The 22,807-nt window shown below is 40.9% G+C and overlaps 1 protein-coding gene across 1 annotated transcript in view; it reads right to left on the minus strand.

Annotated features, from left to right (window-relative positions):
- Window positions 1-22,807, minus strand: part of strn (striatin, calmodulin binding protein) — a 103,838-nt gene that overhangs the window by 41,755 nt on the left and 39,276 nt on the right. The window contains exons 3-6 of the mRNA XM_068020438.1: window positions 9,837-9,910; window positions 2,489-2,567; window positions 1,626-1,793; window positions 552-702 (exon numbers count right to left, since the gene is read on the minus strand). Coding sequence (XP_067876539.1) covers window positions 552-702; window positions 1,626-1,793; window positions 2,489-2,567; window positions 9,837-9,910 — 472 coding nt within the window. The remainder of the gene's footprint in view (window positions 1-551; window positions 703-1,625; window positions 1,794-2,488; window positions 2,568-9,836; window positions 9,911-22,807) is intronic.

The following is a 22,807-nucleotide window of genomic DNA, read 5'->3' on the forward strand; positions in this document are numbered from 1 at the left end:
ATTCTATGATTCTATGAGTGCCCAAAAGAGTCAGGGAGGAACCGTATGTTTTCCTGACTGGTCTCAGTTCACACAGTGATGAAGCCGATTGCCTTCTGTATCTTAACATTCGCTGCAGTGTACATGGAGTATCGCTGAGTTTGTCAGATTTGTAGATTTAAAGCTTGTGCCTTTTGGTTGGTGCACAATTTCTTTTACTGACTCTTCATCCTTGAAAGATTCACCATAGCTGAACTAACCAGTCACTTACAACTGCTTAGATGGTCAAAGAGCACTACTTGAAATAGTATTTTCAAAGATAGTATAAAATAAAAAAAGCCTGTTACAGTATATTACATGATAAACAATCTTAAAATCTGGTAAATGTTGCATCTTTGCACACAAGTCAGGTCCTCTAGAAATAAGTAGTTTTACATTAATATGATCAGAGGACTATTACTGAATGTCTTCAGAAGAAAACTTTACAGAATTCATTATACACATTTACCACAAATACACTGTCAAACTACTTCTTCACCACATTTGTCCACGTGCTCTATCATTTAACCTACCGAACTATCGATAATTGTTCTCTCTCTCCCATCATTTTCATCGTCTTCATCTTCATCACTAAATTCTGCTGCCGCATTTTCAAGAAAACTAAATGTTTCCAGTACATCTGCTGAATCAGTTGGAAGTGGTTTAACTTTCTCTCGGGAATTCCTTTAACAAATCAAACATTCAAAATTATATTGTATAATCTTGAATGTATTTTTTTCAATACAGGCAATTTATAAAAGATTTGGGGCAAAAAGTAGTATGTTGTTATTCTCTAAGTGGTAAAAGGCAAAATTCTGCAGCAATCTACAAAATCTTGTCCTTTCTTTTCAGTGTTTCTCTTCACCCACCCCCATGCATTATTCCCCAGTCGATGAGCAAGTTGCTCCCAAATCTATTCATATTTGCTCAGTAAAAGATACGTGAAAGGCTCTTGGTGGGGACCTGCTCTTCATTTTTCTTTTCCTATAATACAACAAGTAAAAGAACCTCCATATATTTCTCACTCCTTTTGAGATGAGAGCATCAAACCTATAGATGCAAAATTATCAAAGTGAGAGCATCTGGAGCGTGATCAGACTTTTTGAACAGTTTTCTTTTGATGCACAAAATGGACTCAAAAAAATAGTCGGCAAAAAAAAAAAGTAGGAATAGCTATTTTCGCCAGAAGCATGCCTCAATATTTTCTTATACAATCTTACAGCACAAAAGGAAGTCATTCCACTTGTTGCATCATTGCTTTGAAAGAGCTATCCAATTAGTCTCACTCCCCTGCTCTTGCCTCATAGCACTCTAAATCTTTCCTTTTCAAGTATATAACTCTGGATTAATGCAAAGCAAAATATCAGTTAGTAGGTATAAGGTTCGCTAACTATTCTTACAGGGATTATTAAATTATAATTCTTTCCTGTTATGACATGTAATTGTCACAATACAGAAAATGAAATATACCAAAGAAAAAGAGTGAAAAACACACCAATCCAATACTCTTCAATGCTGTGGAACATACTTTTTGTGTAATACTCAATTTATCATAAACCCAAACCCAAAGTAAATGTATACTGGTAGCATTAAGTATCAGAACTTACCCGATCATGTCTGTTCCTTTTATTAGAGTTTCTCCACCATTTACAACTGGCTCCAGATTGTTTTCTGATAACTTATCTAGGTCATCACTGGAGAGGCCAAGTAGTGCCCGTGCTCGCCTTGACTTCACGTCTATTATGGTATCTGTGTAACCCACCTCCTGTAAGTATCTAGGGAAAGAGTGAATCGGAGCATTTTTTTTTTTTTAAGCATAGCGACAATTTTGTGAAATCTCATCACAACTTGTTCAGCAAAATAGAACAGCTACAAAGAGAACGTACACACCTTTTCTACACTCTGCTTAACTGCAGTGGGTACTAGGAAAAGAAAAATCACCCGTACCAGCTGCAGGGTCAAAGTGATGCGTCTCTTTCAGTACCAGCCTCTATAGTCACTAGGAAATGAAAGCTCCCAGCACAGGGCTATTGTTAACAATTCACCATTCATTGCATTGCCTGCACGAAGAAACTCAGCAGTTTCCTTGTTTAGATTGGTTGGTGTGGTTGGGGGGGTGCGGGGGGGCGGCTGCAGTGGTGGGAGCCTTTCAAAAATGAATTTACATCAAACACAGTAGCAGAAACATTCAAATTTTTAAGCATCGAGTCTTCATATGCAAACTGAACCTACTAGGCCATTTAACATTGGAGAACAACCAGCATCCTATCCAGAATCTTTCATTCCGATCCGGCGCACAATGATTCTTACGTAACGTTTAAAAATGTTAATTTAAAATGCAAGACTGTATTCTACCAATTTTATACACCTGACTTTGAATAAGAAAAGCAGTTCACAACTCACAATACAAAAAATACTGAAGACAGAATCACAAAGTACTTTTGAAATAAAAGTGACTGCAGATACTCACTGACGAAGGAGCTGCCGCCCTTGTTTCCACGTTAACTGATTATTTTGTGTTGTCTGTATTTCATTTTCATTTCCTTCATCTAGAAAAACAATGATTCAGACTGAATTCCTCACTCCTCTATTGACTCATTAGCAATCTTACTGCAGGCATAATTGGAGTCAGGTATCAGCTGAAGATTGTTGTGAGCCAACAGTAAAAAGTTACACTTCCCCAATTACATCTTCAGTCAGGGGAAAGTAGAGCTCTGTTAACAGTCTCTTAACTGAGCATTACATGTGTAACGTTAGAAAGAACAGGGAGCAGTCAACTCCCTTTCAACATTAAAATAAAAGCAGAATACTGTGAATGCTGGAAATCTAAAATAAAAACAAAGTGCTGTAAATATACAGCAGATCAGGCAGCATCTGCGGAGAGAGAAGCACAGTTAACGTTTCAGGTCTGTGACCTTTCATCAGAACTGGCAAAGGTTAGAAATGTAATAAGCTTGGAGCAAGTGAAGGGGGTGGGGAGGAAAGAAGAACAAAAGGGAAGGTCTGTGATAGGCAGAGGGCAAAAGAGATTACATGACAAAGATGTCATGGAACAAAAGGCAAAGGGACTAGTAACTGTTGTAGTAAAGACCAAACATTTGCCCAGAGAGAGTGTTAATGGCAGAATAATGAATAGCTCTGTCCGAAAGCAAAAACATGAACAAGTTTAAGACTGGCACATGGTAAAAAACAAATCAAAATGGCAGTCATGGTCTGAAGTTGTTGAACTCAGTGTTGAGTCCAGAGTGCCTAATCGGGAACACCTTCTACATTAGACTGTCTGGGCTTTTCTTAAGACTTCAAAACCGAAGTTTGAATTTATACCCACCCCTGCACTCCTTCAAATTCTGTCCCTCTCTCCTTTAAATCTGTCACCACCCTTCAAAACAGCCACCCTCGACTCCACTGCCATTGCAAACTATCATCCCATCTCGAAGCTGTTTCCTCTCCAAAGCCCTTGAATGTGTTGTCATCTCCCAAATCCATTCCCATCTTTCCCAGAACTCCATGTTTGAATCCCTCAATCAGGTTTCTGGCCCTGCCACAATACCGAAACACTTAAAGCCACAAATGACATACTATATGACTGCAACAAAGGTAAACTTTCCCTCCTCATCCTTCTTGACCTGTCTGCAGCCTTTGACACGGTTGACCACAACATCCCCTACAATGCCTCTCCACTGTCGTCCAGCTGGGTGGGGCTGCGCTCACCAGGTTCCATTCTTATCTTCTAATTGGAGCTAGAGAATCACTTGCAATGGCTTCTCTTCCTGCTCCCCCACAAATACTTCCGGTGTTCCCCAAGGATCTATCCTGGGTCCTCTATTTCTCATCTACATGCTGCCCTTTGGCATCACCCAAAAGCACAGCATTAGTTTTTACATATACACTGATGACACCCAGCTCTACATCACCACTGCCTCTCTCGACTCCTCCATTGTTGCTAAACTATCAAGACTGCTGACCCGACATTCAGTACCGGATGAGCAGAAATTTCCTCCAATTAAATATTGGGAAAATTGAAGCCACTGTTTTCAATCCCTGCTCCAAATTCTGTTCCCAAGCTAATGACTCCATCCCTCTAGCTGGCAACAGTCCAAGATTAAGCCAGTCTGTTAGCAACCTTCAACTTTCAACCTCATTCACACTGTTATTAAGAGCAAATATTTCCACCTCTAACAACACCCAACTACGCCCCTGTCTCAGCTCATCCGCCGCTGAAACCCTCATTCATCCCCTCGTTACCTCCAGACTTGACTATTGTAACGCACTCCTGGCTGGTCTCCCACATTCCACCCTCCATAAACTTGTCATCTAAAACTCTGCTGCCATGTCTTAACTCACACCAAGTCCTGTTCACCTGTCACCCCTGTGCTCACTGACCTACATTGGCTCCTGGTCACGCAACGTCTTGATTTTAAAATTCCCATCCTCATTTTAAAATTCTTCCATGACCTCACCCATCCCCATCTCTAATCTCCTCCAGCCCCATAGCAGTCCAAGCTATCCGTGCTCCTCGAATTCTGGCCTCCTGAGCATTTCCAATTTTAATTGCTCCATGTCATGCACAGAAGGAGCCATGATGAAATAAACAATGAAATGGAAGAATTGTGAATTAAAAAAAAGTCAATTGTTAAACAAAACCACAGGCAAAATGGAGTAGCAGTCACATGACCCATTTTGTACTAGAAGTCAACAAACCTGCCTGAAAAAAAATTGAACTAGTTAACCTTGGCTGAAATAGCTCTGGAGAGAACTCCTTTAAAATTGAAAGGAGCACTATTGCATATTAATGACTCTTATTGACATGAACGAACTAACAAAGAATTCTGGAGACGGATGGACTCTCAGCCCAAACCAAAATTGAATAGGTGCAAAATAGCACAGTGTTAACAGAATGGTCCCCATTCAGACATCATTCGATAGCCATGGTCTCCACATCTTGGTCCATTGTGTGGTTACCCCAGAGGGGAGGGCCATTTGTCTCATAGCAAACTCCAATTTGATGGATTTTTACCTTAAAAAGATAGCCCTCTGGGAGGGAGAGAGGGAGATCAAGCCAACACCTCAGAAAGCAGTCCAACTAAAGGCTGTGAGATCGGACCAGCACAAAGAAACCCTGTTGCTAATTCTACACCTGCTGCAGCAGAGAACTTAAAGTGACCACCACTGCCAGTCTGAAGTCTTAACCAGCAGAAATTTACAACACCTCAACATGTTCAAGAATTCAAATACCCAGGTCTGTGCCTTGACAAGAGATGGTCCTGAGAAGATTTAATAGGTTTACCGTAAACCATGAACATCTACCTCACTCTGAACTATATCCTACTTTTTTCTCTCTATCTATTCTTGTGTATATGTGTGAGAGTGAATGTGCATGGGGCTAAGGATGCAACTATTTCAGGATTTGTGTAAAAATAGTTTTTTTTTAAACCTGTCATTTGTCTGCTTATTTGACCCTAAAAAAACACTCTGGGACTAACTCACTATTTTTAACTAAACACGATTGTGGTCAGTTCGGGGACAAACGTTGGGAACCATCCACACCACTTTCCACCTGTCTGTAACATCCACCTTTGGTGGCCGCACCTTCAGTTGCTTAAGTCCCAAGTATTAGCTTACCCTCCCTCCACCTCTCTACCTTGCTTTCCTCCTTTAAGGCACTCCTTATAACTTACCTCTTTGACAATGCTTTTGGTCATCTGACCTAATATCACCCTATGTGGCTCAGTGTCATATTTTGTTTTATAATGCTCCTGTGAAGCACGCTGCGATGTTTTATTACGTTAAAGGCACTATATAAATACAAGTTGTTGCTGTTGCTGAAATTGTGCAAGACTACTTCTAAGGTGCCCTTCACATGCAGCCCCAAATGCTTGCCAACTGTTCAGCTGCAGTTACACCTGCAATTCTTGTACTGCTAAGAAGCAGAAACCACTCCGGAAGTACTATACAACTCTATTACATGAAACTGTCAGGACATCTGAGTTGCTTCTGGGAATGTTCCATTAACTAGCTTAAATCTGAATATTTTTAACAAGCACAACTAATATGAAGGTTTAAACATAATTTTTAACAGATTAGTTTTGTAATTTCAAATGCATTACCTTCGTGCACTTGACTCTCGGAACGCTGCATGTATCTTCAGAAAGAAAATAAATTTATTTTTAAAAATCTTAGTGAACTTCATGCTCAAGTTGACCAATGTTGCTGCTGGGAAATGAAATACTTTCTAGTCACCCAGTGCTAACACTGAGTGCTCTCACTTTGGCTGTTAGATGCACATTCTACTGCTGCAGGCATCTACTACGGCACAAGTATGACAGTTTTCATTTCATATACCAGGCACCCTGTGGCTAGAATATTATTGTGGTGAATCAAGCTTATTAATGGGGCTTGAAAGGGTAGAGCCATCATTGAGGGCTAGAATTCTGTCCATGTAATTCAACATATCATGAGTTGGATGGCCAGAGTTGGATTAGCAGTAAAAACCTCATCAGTACCCGAGACTAGCAAGTTGCATCGTTTTAGCTGGCTACCACAAACAGTACCCCTGTGCACACTTGAGAGATCATGAGAAGTGGCTGTTGTCTTTAGACCTGAAGTGGAGTGCGTTTCTATGAAGAATGGGTGTGGGTTCTTTAAAACAAACTCTAGGTTCTCAACAGTTAGAAGACTCAGTAATAAATTTCTACACACATCAGACTTCCAGTTGGTCAAAAAAATTGTAGGATTGGTAAGCTGGAGGAGATGATCAAAAATGGCTTAAGGGACTCTTCTGAATCTTGTGACCAATTTTAATACCAATCAGCCTGCAGTTCACAGTTATGAGGAACTGGTTTCAGACATTTCCATACTGCAAGACAGAAGAGACTTTCATCTCATCAGTCTGGGCTGATTCAAACCCACTTCTGAAGTCAAAGGTCAGAGTCTAATCAATTGTGGCACTCATGCCTAAAACAGAATCATAAAACATTTATACAAGACAGCAGTTTGTACCAGTACTTCAAAGCAACTTGCATTATTAAGTCCAACAATGTAATTTTGCACATTATAATCAAGCTTATTGAAGGCTTTTGAGAATCATAAAAAAAATGTAGCTCGGCATAGTCTTGTAGATGCCATTCTACTAAGGAATATGAATTTCTAACTTCATATTCTTACTCAGGGAAGGGCTTTGAAACCTATATTTTCACTTTAACAACTTACACTATTTGAAGGTTTGATGTATGTGGGAATATGCGGCAGTGTGTAAGGTGCACTGAAAGGCTCTGATGCAGGGCTAAACTTTCATTTTCTTTCACATGTACCTCGCGTACAGGAAGACATTAAGAACTGCATTAAATTGTGCAAGATAAACTGTGCATGTAAAGAAAGAAGGGAAAAGGAAAAGGAAGGGAGGGTAGGAGAGGGAGGTGCTGAAATCCAGCAGGGAGGTAGCAACGTAGAGTTCAAGGGAGGAGAACCATATGTTACAGTTAAGTGAGGAGGGGTTGAAGGGGTTGAAGGGCTGCCCTCTTTTCCCTCTCCTTGTTAGACCACAACAGGTTTAATTCTTTCTTAAAGTGGATGTACTGGCCAATTCAGTAGATGTTTGGTTACTTGCTATGATCATAACAAGAACCAATCGGACAGGTTGCCTTGAGTTAAGAACGAGGTTAACTTTACTGTACCTAAACCGAACTAATAAAATAACAAAGCGCCAACTTTAACCTTCTCTCATCACACACACAAATAGGTTACAGAGTGGGGACAGGTAGATTGGTCGAGTTGGAGGCCATAGAAAAAGGTATGCAGTCTGTGGAGATTGGTGATTTGGCTGGTGTCTTGCTGAATTCAGTGGCCCTGAGGCTTAGTTTGAAGATGTAGACGACTGGTTCGGTGAGTCTCTTGAAGACAGCCATGCGGATGATTTTCTCCAATGGGGTTTCTAATTGTAGCTGGGGTATGTGAAGGTGGTCAGTCAACAGGCAGGATTTGAAAGCTTTCAAGCTGAAATGGACATGCGGAGGCCCCCCGCAGAGGGACAGCACGGAGGCCCCCCGCGGAGGGCCCAATGGAGTCTTTGCTTTCGACACCAACTGACCGACTGACTAAAAACCAACCGACTGACTAAAAACCAACCGACTGACTAAAAACCAACCGACTGACTAAAAACCAACCGACTGACTAAAAACCAACCGACTGACAGCAAGCACCCAAAAAAATCTGACCCAAAAGGCATCTCCCTAGCAACATCTATCTCCAAAGCCAATGGTACATATGGGATGTCACAGATAGCAATTTAAACTGATTTCCAACTCCAAATCTTTTCTTTGATCTGGGAGATCATATGAATAATTTAAACCCCTGACTGATGCAGCTGCAGACACCCACTCCATCAACAAGTTAAGAAGGGTTTCCATTGTATAGGGTCTTTACACTTCCCAATATGAACTTATTAAATAAACATGGGCCGCCCTTTTATTTGTAATCACCCTAGTCTTGCTTGCCAGCTTCTCAAACCAGGTGTTTTTATTTGTCTTGCATTTAAAAAAAAAATCAATTCCCAAATTAAAAGTTACTTTAAAAAAAATTAATACAAACCATGAACCAAATGATCTAAACAGGCCCATTATGTACAGTATTTTACACATGTCCCTATTAAATGTCAGTATTCCACCCACTTACATATTTAATCCAACTCATACGCAATTCTCAAGCTGCCTCCTCAGACTCACTCAAGATTTTCACACTGTTGGCAAATCTAACTAGTCATCACTGAGCTTCTGAATCGAGATTATTGGTTTAAAATAAGACACAGTAGGTGCCACAATAACAATCTATGTGGTGGTCTACTCAGCACAGACTCTCCCTTGCCTAATGAATGCGTGATCCCATGTTTCTGGAGCTGACACTAAACGATTAAGAAGAACCTGTAGGTAAACCTGGGTACGCCCATTAATGCAAGACAAATAAAAACACCTGGTTTGAGAAGCTGGCAAGCAAGACTAGGGTGATTACAAATAAAAGGGCGGCGCAGTGGTTAGCACCGCAGCCTCACAGCTCCAAGGACCCAGGTTCGATTCTGGGTACTGCCTGTGCGGAGTTTGCAAGTTCTCCCTGTGACCGTGTGGGTTTTCGCCAGGTGCTCCGGTTTCCTCCCACAGCCAAAGACTTGCAGGTTGATAGGTAAATTGGCCATTATAAATTGCCCCTAGTGTAGGTAGGTGGCAGGGAATATGGGATTACTGCAGGGTTAGTATAAATGGGTGGTTGTTGGTCGGCACAGACTTGGTGGGCCAAAGGGTCTGTTTCAGTACTGTATCTCTAAATAAAAAATAAAATAAAGTGACCAGAGAAGCAAGGACAAGAAAACAAACTGATAAAGTCAAAAATATTTTTTTTTAAAAAGGGGGTCAAATATTGAGAAAATGTAGAAGTAGTTCCTACCATAAATCTTCCTGAATTCTTACTGGTATCATGTCTCAATCCCAAAGATTAAAGGTCACTTCACCTTCTATCCCACACAAATACATACTTGCATTTAATAATATTGAACCTTTACGTTTCTGAACAAAACTCAGTATTAGTGTACAAAATGATTTTCCAACATCTTACAGAACCTTCTGCAACTTTCACTAAGACATCTTTTAATGCAATTCATAAATTTACTTTTTGCTTACACCATAAGCCCAGTGACTTCAAGGTTTCGAATTTATAGCCAAATTCAATGCCTTTCCATTATCAAGGTTTCACAATTCAATGACAAAGTTTGGTGATACCTGAAGATGCGTTTGTTACTTTGTGAAATGCAATCTTCAGTAGTCATATCTTACCAGAGTCATAATTTGGAGGCTTCATATCTCCTTGATTCAGCTCAGTCCCGTATTTCAATTTATGGTGCTTAGCTCTGAAAGAAATATGGGGAACATATTTATTAGATACCTAAAACACTAATAACTTCTAGTGAAAAAAAATAAATTCCATCAAGTTATCTGAATTAATGAAGCACATACAAATCCTTAGGGAGTGAAGCAACATTCAGACCATCGACTGTACACAAAAAATTAGAGCATAGATATTTTGATGTCACAAAAAAAAGACAGGTCAAACTTCAAAAATGGATTTTCAGACAGCTGGAAGTCCCTTCATATAGCTAAATTAGTTTCAGACAAATACAAAAAACAGCAGGAGGGCAACCGGCTGCTGTAACTGAACATAAGAAATAGGACCAGGAGCACAGTCCTTTGATGACTCAGTCATGGCTGATCTTCTACCTCAACTCCACCTTCCCTCACTGTCCCCATATCCCTGAGTCTTCAAGAATCTAATCGATCTCTGTCTTGAATATACACAACGACTGAGCATCCACGGTTCTCTGAGGTAGGGCATTCCAAAGATGTTCACCCTTTTGAGTGAAGAAATTTCTCATCTCAGTTCTGACTAGTTTTTTTAAAACAATTTTTTGTGTGGGATGTGGGCATCGCTGGCAAGGCCAGCATTTATTGCTCATCCCTAATTGCCCTTGAACTGAGTAGCTTGCGAGGCCATTTCAGAGGGCATTTTAAGAATCAACCACATTGCTGTGGGTCTGGAATCACATGTAGGCCAGACCAGGTAAGGACAGCAGGTTTCCTTCCCTGAAGGACATTAGTGAACCAGATAGGTTTTTACAACAAACAATGGTCTCATGGTCACATAGTTCTAGACTCCACAGCCTGGGGGGGAAAAAAAAAATGGAGCGTTGTTATCTAGGCCAATTGAATTCCATTCTCCATGAACAAGACACCTAGTTTTCAGGAAACTTCTTCCTTTATGTGACATTTTGAAGACTTTCTGTGGCACATGCAAAACCACAGGAAGCTTTGAATAGTTTTTAAAAAAAAATAAATAGGAAGGCATCTCCTACACAAATCTGTGCACTACATAATCTCAACCATCTCTCTTCCACTATGCATAACCTCAACTATCTCTCTTCCCCTACTAAATCTGGCAAACTAAAATCTTGCTGGTAAACTAAAGGCATTTTTTTCAACTGTTTGCTTTAAGGGCTTGCTCAAGAGAAGAGTCTCTGTCGTTTATGACAGAGATTGGCAAGTCTGTAATTACTGTTCATTTGCCTGCTTGTTGTTCACTTACTCAATGTTTAATACATTTGCCAGCTACTTTATTGCATGAGCCTCAGTCTGATATATTCTATGTATAGTGTATCTTCTTCCAATTTACCAAAGGTCACATGATGACAATATATTCCAGTCAGCCAGAGTACATTTGCGAGGTTTCTCTGCCTTATTCCTTCTACTAAAATGAATCATCTTACACTTTGCTATACTGAATTTAATTTGTCATTTATCCGTCCACTCTTGGAAGCCTGTTAAAGTCCGCCCATTTTTAGATGCAGTCTTCCACATTAACTTTACCCCCGAAATTGATGTAATCTGCATGTTTCGACACCATACTTCCAGTTTCCTAGTCCAAATCATTTATGCACATGGTGGACAACACTAATCCAAGCACAGGTCCAGACTGGACACCACTTCCCACTTTTCGCTAGTTCAATAAATTTCGCTCAACTCCTAATCCCAGTTTTCTCTTTTGCAGCCAACTTTTAATCTATTATGAAACCATGTCACCACAAGCCCAGGTCTTTGTCACAAGTCTCTTGTGTCACCTTATTAAAGGCGTTCTGCAAGTTTATGTAGAATAGCATAGTGATTATGTGACTGGATTGGTAATCCAGAGGTGGAACTAATGATCTGGGGCATCAGTTCAAATCCCACCAAGCACGCTGGGCAATTTTAATTGAATTAACTAAATCTGGAACCAAAAGCTAGGATCAGTAATGGTGACCATGAAACTATCGGATAGTCATAAGGGAAGGCAGCGACGTAGTGATAATGTCACTGCACTAGCAATACAGAGCCCAGGCTATTGCTCTAGGGACATGGGTTTGAATCCCACCACGGCAGATGAGGAAATTTGAATTCAATTAATAAATCTGGAATTAAAATCTAGTTGACTGGTGACCATGAAACCATTGTTGATTGTCCTAAAAACCCATCTGGTTCACTAGTGGCCTTTAGGGAAGGAAATCTGCTGTCCTTACCTGGTCTGGCCTATGTGATTCCAGACCTACAGCAATGTGGTCGACTCTTAAAATGCCCTCTGAAATGGCCGAACAAGACACTTAGTTGAAGGGCAATTAGGGATGGGCAACAAATGCTGGCCTAGCCAGCGATGCCCACAGCCCACAAACTTTTTTTTTTAAAAACCCATCTGGCTTACTAATGCCCTTCAGGGAAGGAAACCTGCCATCCTCACCTGGTCAGGCCTACGTGACTCCAGACCCACAGTAATATGGCCCTCTGAAATGGCCTAAAAAGTCACTGTTGTATTCAAGATGTCAGCATAACACCTTCTCAAGGGCAATTAGGGATTGGCAATAAATGCTGGCCTTGCCAGTGACACCCACATCCCATGAATGAATTTAAAAAAAAAATCACATCCACTGCATTGTCCTGGTCTACTCTTAGTTCAAAGAATTCAATAAGGTTGGTTCAACATGATCTTTCTTTTAGAAATGCATGCTGACTTGTTAAAGGTTCATCTCCAGATGTTTTGTTATCTGATCTTTTAGAAACAAATCCAGTATCTTTCCTACCATGGATGGATACATTTGCTGTTAGTCAGCCTTCATTATTCTTTTTCCCATTGAACATCTATACAGGGATACTACTAGTGCCTCTATCTCCATCCTCAAAGAAACCCATGGGCTCGGATTGAGATCAGCAGTGAAGGAACGATGCTCACTGTTCACCTCGCTGATGGCTGCCCAAAGTTTTCACAGGCTTTAGAGTGGAGACTTTCTCAAACCCAATGGCTGATTCAGCATGGCACCCTCTATGGGGGAAGTATGGCATCTGTGAGCAGGGCAAGAAGCAACGTGGCTCTTCAACCAATCAGATCGCAGAATCATCACATAGGCACAAAGAGTCTAAAGCAGGATGTATAAATTAGTATTTAAATTACGTACAGGAAGTAGAATAAAGATTGAGAGAGACAGGTGGGATTAAGGACAAGAGATAGACACTGCGAAAGTAATTTTAAAAAAATCTCCAACATTTCGAGACCTGGGTGGCCTTGTACACTAGTCACTGAAAGCAAGCATTCAGGTGCAGCAAGCAGTTAGGAAGGCGAACGGTATGTTGGCCTTCATTGCAAGAGGATTTGAGTACAGGAGCAAGAATGTCTTACTGCAGTTATACTGGGCCTTCAGGAGACCACATCTGGGAGTATTGTGTGCAGTTTTGTTCTCCTTACCTGAAGAAGGGTGTTCTTGCCATGGAGGGAGTGCAAAGATGATTTACTAGGCTGATTCCTGGGCTGGCAGGATTGACGTATGAGAGATTGGGATGACTAAGCCTACATTCAGTAGAGTTTAGAAGAATGAGAGGGGATCTCATGGAAATCTATAAAATTCTAACAGGACTAGACAGACTAAATGTTCCCTATGGTTGGGGCATCCAGAACCAGGGGTCACAGTCTCAGGATATGGGGTATGCCATTTAGAACGGAGATGAGAAATCTCTTCACTCAGAGGGCGATGAACCTGTGGAATTCTCTACCACAGAAGGCAGTGGAGGTCAAGTCATTAAATATATTTAAGAAGGAGATATATATATTTCTTAATGCCAAAGGGATCAAGGTACTCAATTAGACGATCAGCAATTTTGAATGGCAGAGCCGGCCCGAAGGGCTGAATGGCCTACCCCTGCTATTTTCTATGTTTCTATCAATTAACTTAAGGAATGAGACTCTACATTTGCAAAATTTAATTTTCAGAGCCAGAGAGATTGTTTAGCAGTACTCATCAATCACCACACTGGTAAAGCTTTACTTACTCCTGAATGCACCACCCCTAACCTTTTCTACCATCTTTAGAGGGGAAACTAGTAGTCAAGTACCTCAACTTCACGCCACTGCATGCCTTTCAATGCAGAGTTTATCAGCAACAGCTGCTGCAGTACACCCTGCGAACGAGTGGGAGACCTGCATCAGCAACTTTCAGAGTTCAGTGTTTAAATACACGTGCGGAAGCCTGATGTTGCTGTCCAATTTACTCCATAATAACCATGAGCGCTACTAGCCTCACATTATTGCAAAATCCAGGCAATGGTTTCTTTGTGTATCTGTGGGTGTAATACATCTGGACCTATGCTGAAGGAAGCGATGCTGCTGCTCACACACAGTATCAGGAAGTCTTTCAGTTTACTGAATTATGTAAAAACATGACACAATGGAATTCAGTCTTGGACTGATCTGAACCATTTCAATAAATATTAATGCCACTAGTTTACTGTCTGCTTTTGCTTCTGTGCATATTTAAATTGGAGCAAGAACTTAACCCATAGATTTAGCCTGGATGTTGTGTGTGTTATCTGCCGATTGGAGGGAACAACTTTTGTAGTATGGGAAACTTTAGAGACTTCAATTAAGAATGGAATTTTTTTTATTCTTTCATGGGACGTGGGTATCACTGGCAAGGCCAACATTTGTTGCCCATCCCTACTTGCCCTTGACACCTGAGTGGCTTGCTAGGCCAATTCAGACAGCAGTTAAGATTCAAATCACATTGATGTGGGTCTGGAGTCACATGTAGGCAGACCAGGCGAGGACAGCAGATTTCCTCCCCTAAAGGATATTAGTGAACCAGATGAGTTTTAATGTCAATCAATGATAGCTTCATGGCACCATTACGGAGACTAGCTTTTAATTCCAGTTTTATTAATTAATTGAATTTAAATTCCACCAGCTGCAGTGGTGGGATTTGAACCTCTGGATTACTAGTTCAGTGACATTGAACTATGCCACTGTCTCCCATTGATTCCATGTATCTAGATAACAGAAAAAAAAGTTAGAAATACACACATGGAATTTCAAAAAGGAAGTCTTCAAAAATCCTCAGAATTCTTTGAGGTGGTAATAGACATGGTAGGTGGAAGAAATGTAGTGTAAGTGGACTTTAGGAGAGCTTTCAATAAGATACCAGATAGGAGCTTGCTAGAGAAGTAGTAAGGGTTACAGAATTAGGGGGAGGGCAGCAAACTGGATTAAAATTTGGTTAGATGGGAGAAAAGAGTAGGAATTAAGGGCAGTTTATCAATTACAACCACATGGTTGGTTCCACTGTTCAACTTCCCACCTGACTGCAAGTTATGAGTTCAGCCCCTTGATTTTTCAAATAAACAGACAGCAACAGGTTTTCGTGTAGATTTTAAAAGCAGAAAGTCAATTGTTTATTGATCAATATGCCTAATCCCAAAATTGTCGCATCCGCATCCACTCACACATTCGTGCACACGCCCGCCCACACAGACAGAAAAGGGGAAAAGGAGGGTGACTATTAGTGCGGGGGTTGGAAGGTTACAATAAACCTGCTGAATTCTCTTGGAAATCAAGCAGGCCGGAGATGTTTGTAGATTTCTCTGTTGATTGAAGGTTCAGTTGAAGACGGTGGGTTACTTCTAGCTCTCACTGCTGTATAACGTAGATGTCAGATTCTGCAGCAGGGCATGTGTTTTCTGGCTTGGCCGGAATGTAAGCTGTTAGGATGTTGCTTCTTTTTCTCTCTCTCTCTCACTGGCTGTCTTTTTTTTTTTGAAAAGGTAAAACTGTTATCTCTCACCTCCTGTTAGAAGGCAATCTGGTCTCTTGCCCATGATCACATAATACTCCAAGACATGGCTACTCAACACCTTCAGTTTTAGAAGACGACATTCAATTGCGGAATGTTTTAGAATAGGTGCAGGATGGGTTCGATTAACACCTTTTAACTTTGCAGATTTGTCCTTTGTCTTTATCAGACAGTTTGAATACACAAAAGGCCAATCCCTTTTTCTTCGGTGGCCATTTTGGACCATTGTTCACTTTTTAAAATAAAGTTTTTTTTTAAAAAAGACAAAATCAGTTTTTCATAACTCTTCAGAGATCGTCCATGATTGTGTATCATTGCACTTCCGGCGTGCGTGACACAATCACTGGAAGTGAATAGAGGTATCCCACAGGGTTCAGTTCTGGGGACACTTCACTTTACGGTGCATATATATTATTTACATACAGGTCATGACAGAGTCATGTCCAGATTTGCTGATATCACAATACGAAGTATATTTAATCCTTTATGAGACCAAAGGAAATACAAAGGGATATTGATAAGACTGGGGAATGTGGGCTAAAAAGTGATGTGGGATTCAGTATCAGTAAGTGTGAGATACTACATTCCGATTAAAGAATAATACGGCAGTAATTATCTTCTGAATGGAAATAGGCTCAGCGCTGATGTAAAGAGGATGATTTGGGTGGTACAGGTTCACAGGAGATTAAAGACTGTGCTTCAGGTTGATAAGGCTACAAAAAAAAAAGCAACTAAGGGAATTCTAGGTTTAAACTCAAAAGGTATTGAATATACAAGCCAAGAACTAACAATAATCCTATAGAAAACCTGAGACCTCAGTTAACAGTATTGTATGCAGTATTGGACAGCACACAATAGGAAGGATAGAGGCTTTAGAGTGACTTCAATAGGATGCTGCCTGGTATGAGAAAACAAATACTGTACAAAGAAAAACAGGACTTTTCTCATTAGAACAGGTCCAATTATGAGCAATATAATAGAAGTGTTTATAACACTTAAAGAAAGGGAAAAGGCAGATAGAAGCAGACTGCTTCCAGTAGATGAGGGAGCAAGAATGAGGGAGAAGAGAAAGCAAGTTAAATGCAAGAGAAACAACTTCTCTTCACAAGAGAATCAAGAGGTTGTATCCACTCCTCTACCTAATCTACAAGCTGCCCACTGGCAACATTATCAGAAGGCACAGGGGCAGGTTCCACATGTATGCTGACAACACCCAGCGCTACCTTTCTACCATCTCTCTCAACTTCTCCATTTTCTCTGATACCAGCCTGCTTGTCCAATATCCAGTCCTGCATGATCTCCAATCTCCTTCAGGCAAACATTAGGAAGACTGAAAGCATCATTTTCAGGACCCACCACAAACTCCATACCCTAGCTACCAATTCTAGAAACATAGGAGCAGAAGTAGGCCATTCAGCCCATCGTGCCTGCTCCACCATTAAGTACGATCATGCATGATCATCCACTTCAATTACTTTTTCCACCATTCTATCTGCATATTCCTTTATGTCATTGGTATTTAGAAATCTGTCAATCTCTGCTTTAAACATACTCAATGACTGAGCTGCCACAGCCCTCTGGGGTAGAGAATTCCAAAGATTCACAATTGTCTGAGTAAAAACATTTTTCCTCATCTAAGTGGCTTCTCCCTTATTTTGAAATTGTGCCCCCTGGTTCTAGACTCCCCAACCAGGGAAACACCTTACTGTATCGACCCTGTCTATCCCTTTAAGTATTTTGTAGGTTTCAATTAGATCACCTCTCATTCTTTGAAACTCGAGAGAATACAGGCCCAGTTTCCCCAATCTTTCTTCATAGGACAGTCCCACCATCCTGGGAACAAGTCTGGTGAACCTTCGTTGCACTCCCTCTATGGCAATAATATCCTTCTTGAGGTAAGGGGACCAAAACTACACAGAGTACTTCAGGTGCGGTCAAACCAAGGTTCTACATATGATTGAAGCAAGACTTCACTACTCCTGTACTCAAATCCTCTTGCGATAAAGGCCAACATACCATTAGCCTTCCTAATTTGCTTGCTGCACCTGCATGTTAGCTTTCAGTGATTTATGGACGAGGACCCCCAGATCCCTTTGTACATCTGCACCTTTCTAATCTCTTACCATTTAAGAAATACTCTGCACATCTATTCCTCCTACCAAAGTGGATAACCTCACATTTTTCCACATTATATTCCATCTGCCACGTTCTTACCCACTCACTAAATCTGTCCAAATCCCCTTGAAGCCGCTTTGCATCTTCCTCACAACACACATTCCCACCTAGTTTTGTGTCATCCGCGAACTTGGAAATATTACATTTGGTTCCCACATTGACATATATTGTGAACAGCTGCGGCCCAAGTACTGATCCTTGCGGTACCCCACTAGTCATAGCCTGCCAATGTGAGAATGACCTGTTTAATCCTACTCTTTGCTTTGTGCCTGTGAACCAATCCTTAATCCATGCCAGTATATTACCTCCTATCCCATGTGCTTTAATTTTTCTAACCAGCCTCCTGCGGGGGACTTTATCAAAAGCCTTCTGAAAATCCAGGTATACTACGTCCGACTCCCCTTTATCAATTCTGTTAGTAACATCCTCAAAAATCTCCAACAGGTTCGTCAAACATGATTTCCCATCCGTAAATAAGTCCATGTTGACTATGCCCAATCAGATCATTATCCAAGTGTCCATTTATCACATCCTCTAGAATGTATTTTAGCATTTTCCCTACTACCGATGTAAGGTTAACAGGTCTGTAGTGCCCTGTTTTCTCTCTCCCTCCCTTCCTAACTAGTGGCATGACATTTACTACCTTCCAATCTGCAGAAACCATTCCAGAATCTATAGAATTTTGGAAGATGATCACCAACGCATCCACTATCTTCATAGCTACCTCTTTCAACACTCTGGGATGTAAAATATCAGGTCCCGGGGACTTATCCAACCTTTAGTCCCATTAATTTCTCCAATGCAACCTTATAATACTAATTTCCTTCAATTCCTCATTCTCCCTAGTCCCTTGGAATTCTAATTCTGGGAGACTTCTTGTAGCTTCCTCAGTGAAGACAGACACAAAATAATCACTTCACTTCTCTGCCATTTCTCTATTCCCCATTAGAAATTCTCCTGACTCTGCCTATAATGAACCCACATTTGTTTTAGCCAAACGTTTCCTTTTTATGTACCTGTTGAAGCTTTTACAATCCATTATGTTTGTTGCTAGTTTACATTCATATTCTAATTTTTTTTTTCCAGTTTCTTCATCCTCCTTTGCTATATTCTAAAATCTTCCCAATCCTCAGGTTACTACTATTTCAGGCAATTTTATAGGTCTTTTCTTTTAATCTTATACAATCCTTAACTTCCTTTGTTAGCCACGGTTGACTGCCTTTACTTTTGGAGTTTTTTGCCTTGAAGGAATGTACAGTTGCTGTAAACTATGTAATATTTCTTTAAAGACTATCCATTGTCTATGTACTTTCATACCTTTTAACGTATTTTCCCAATCCACCACAGCCAATTTGCCCCTCATACCTTCATAATTTCCTTTGTTCAAATTTAACTACCGCACTTTGAAACATAATGTAAAATTCTATCATGTTATGGTCACTCATCCCTAGAGGTTCTTTTACAACAAGATTATTAATTGGCCCTCTCATTACATATTAGATCTAAAATAGCTTGCTCTCTAGTTGGTTCCTCAACATACTGCTCTTGAAAACCATTCCTAACACACTCGCAGAAACTCGCCCTCCACAGCATTAGTGCTCATTATGTTTACCTAGTCTATATGCAGTTTGAAGTCACCCATGATTACTGTATTACCCATGCTACATGCTTCTCCAATCTCCTGATCAATACCATGCCCCACACTACCAATACTGTTTGGTGGCCTATAAACAACTACCAATGTTTGCTGCCCCTTGCTGTTTCTTAGCTCCACCCAAACAGATTCCACATTTTGTTCTTCCGATCGGAGATCCTCCCTTACTGATGTACTGATCCCATCCCTTAGCAGTGCAACACCACCTCCTTTTTCTTTTTTCCCCATCCTTCCTACATGGCAAATACCCTTGAATATTCAGTTCCCAGTCTTGGTCACCCTGTAGTAAAGGCCTGCTACCTGCTATGGGTCGCTCTTCCGGGTCCGGCTGGGCCGGGTCGGGTCGAACACATACAGCATTAACTGGACTTGAAAGGTTGTTTAAAAAGAAACTGATTCGGAACGTAGGTAAAGTGAACATTCCGGTGGTCGGGTCAGGCTCAAGCGCGGGAAAAAAATGGAGGGACTCGGGCCAGGTTGGGCTCACCAGTATCCAAAAATGGAAAACCCCATTCTCGCCACTGTTTCAGGCTGAACCAAACTGTTTGCAAGTTTTGTGTCTTACTTGACCCCAAGCCAAGCTTCCAATGCCATAACCCTCCATCATAAAGGCTGCCTACTTTCACCTCTAACATCGCCCACTTCTGTCCCTGCCTCAGCCCATCTGCTGCAGAAACCCTCATCCCTACCTTTGTCACATCCAAACTCAACTATTCTAAATCTCTCCTAGACAACCTCCCAACCTCCACCCTCCCTAGACAGTAACACATCAAAACTCCTGTTGGCTGTATCCCATCACAAACCAAGTCTCACTCACCCATCACCTGTGCAGTTGCTGACCTACACTGCCTCCCAGTCTCCCAACACTTCAAATTTTAAGTTCTCATCTTCATGTTCAAATCTATTCATTGCTTCACCCCTATCTCTAACCTTCTCGAGCCCTATAATCCTCCATGAACACTGAACTCCTCAGACTCTGGCCGCCTGCATACCCCTTCCTTTCGTTCCACCATTGTTAGCAGTGCCTTCACTCATCTAGTCCCTATACTCTGGAAAACCCTCCCTAAACCTCTCAACTCTCCTTTAAGATCCTCCTTAAAGTTCACCACTTTGACCAGCTTTTAATCAACCCTCCTACAGCTTCATTGCCCTGGCGTCCATTTTTGTTTGATTACACTTCTGTGAAGTGCCTTAGGACATTTTTTCTACATTAAAAGCATTCTAAAACAGCATCAAGAAGTTGTAATTATCAAGAAAGGTACTTCAAGCAACAAATGGGAATTGGCCACTGTAAATCATCAGTAGGACTTGACACACTGCTTGGGCTTAATGTAATTAGTGACCATCCAAGATGAAGACAAATAGCAAAACAAATTTGAGGTGGAATGCAAGTACCATTTCCATCAGTGATCTGCAACATTGTATTATTGATTACAGAAAACTCTGGCCAGATCTTCCATGCAGAGTATCGAACAGTGCTCCAGTGTTTGATAAAGCTTCCATGCAGAGCACAGAAAGTCATCTCTGAACTCTGATAACCCTATAACCTCAATGCTCACAATCCCCCCCGCCACCCAGAGACACAGCTTTCTTCACAGGCAGGAAAATACAGGACAGTATAAAATTCTCTCACTGTGCACTGGGAAAATATGTGCCAAGAGGAAACAAAACGAGCCATATATTCTTGGGACAAGAATATATGAGACCCAGACAAGCAAACTTGGAAGAATGTGTGTAGCATTTACCATTTAAGATCACAAGCATACTTCCCTCAAGGAAACTTAGAATGAAAATTTTGTGTGCATGTGTATATGCAGCCACTGACCTGTTAGATGTCTTGAAATATCCATCAGATACTTGGCTGAGATTTACATCTTGTTCTATGCAAATTGAGTTGGATCAAGTTCATCATTATTGAAATAATAACCATTTCAAAAAAGTCACTGCAATCAGTCATCCAGGAGTAAATAATGTTAGCTAGGCTACTAATATGCATTGTCATACAGCATATATTTGTTGCTTTCCCTTACATTGGCATTCTTGCGAATTGATCTGATGAGTGCAAGACGAAAAGCTTCCACAAAATGTCTGTTTTCAGCAATACTCAAGTTCTGTACTACCAAACGACTATTAATATGCATTTTGTTCACTGGAAAAGTTTGAAACATTATACAGACATAATAGCTCTGTTATTGCACTCTATGGTATTGTGAATATGTTTAACCTCCTCTGATTAAAAAAGCAGTCCAAATCATCCTAACTTACTTAGAAGAAAATGAATAAAATCAACTTCTTTGTAAGGCAGGTGGCATTTCTTGGGTTGCTGCGAACTGTAACTTGAAACACCTCAAAATGCTTTACATATTTTGAAGTACAGGAACTGCTGCACAGGAAACATTATAATTATTTTGTACTCCGATCTCGCAAACAGCAATGAGATGAATGATCAGTTAATTGATTATTGAGAATGCTGTTTGAAGGAGGAATGCTGTTGAGGCAAGAATGCCGATAAGGAGAACTCTGTTCTTTGAATAGACCAGAGGATCTGCAGTACTGAGGGAGTGTTGCACTGCTGGAAGTACCATCTTTTGGATCAGATGCCATAACTAAGATTCAGTCTGCAATGTCTGGTGAACGTAAAAGATCTTATGGCAATAATCAAAGAGCAGAGGAGTTCTCCAGGTGCCCTAGCCAACATTTATCTCTCAACCACCTTCATTAAAACAGTTTAATTTGTCACTTCTCATTGCAATTGTGGAACCATGCTGTGGCAGATTAGCTGCTGTTTCCCCTACACTACGGCAGTGACTACACTTCAGAACATAAGAAATAAGAGAAGTAAGCCATATGGCTGTTCGAACCTGCTCTGCCATTCAACACAATCATGGTTGATCTTCTGCCTCACTTCCACTTTACTACCCACTCCCCATTTCCCTTGATTCCCTGAAAACCTGTCTGTCTTACTCAGCCTTAAATATATTCAATGATGGAGCATCCTCAACCCTCTGGGGTAGAGAATTCCAAAGATTCACAACTCTATGAGTGAACAAATTTTTCATCTCAGTACAAAATGATCGATCCCTTATCCTGAAACTTCCCTAGTGTTCTAGATTCCCCAGCCAGGGAAACACCCTCTGTGTCTACCCTGTCAAAAACTACTTTATTGGCTTTGAAGTGCTTTGAGACTGCCCAAGGTCATGAAAGGTACTGCTTTCTTTCTCATCTGATGGACAGTACCTACAACTGTTCAGCACTCCCTCAGTAGTGCACTGGACTGAAGTCTA

Source organism: Heterodontus francisci, chromosome 3 (assembly GCF_036365525.1).
Source record: "Heterodontus francisci isolate sHetFra1 chromosome 3, sHetFra1.hap1, whole genome shotgun sequence".
Lineage (NCBI taxonomy): Eukaryota > Metazoa > Chordata > Chondrichthyes > Heterodontiformes > Heterodontidae > Heterodontus > Heterodontus francisci.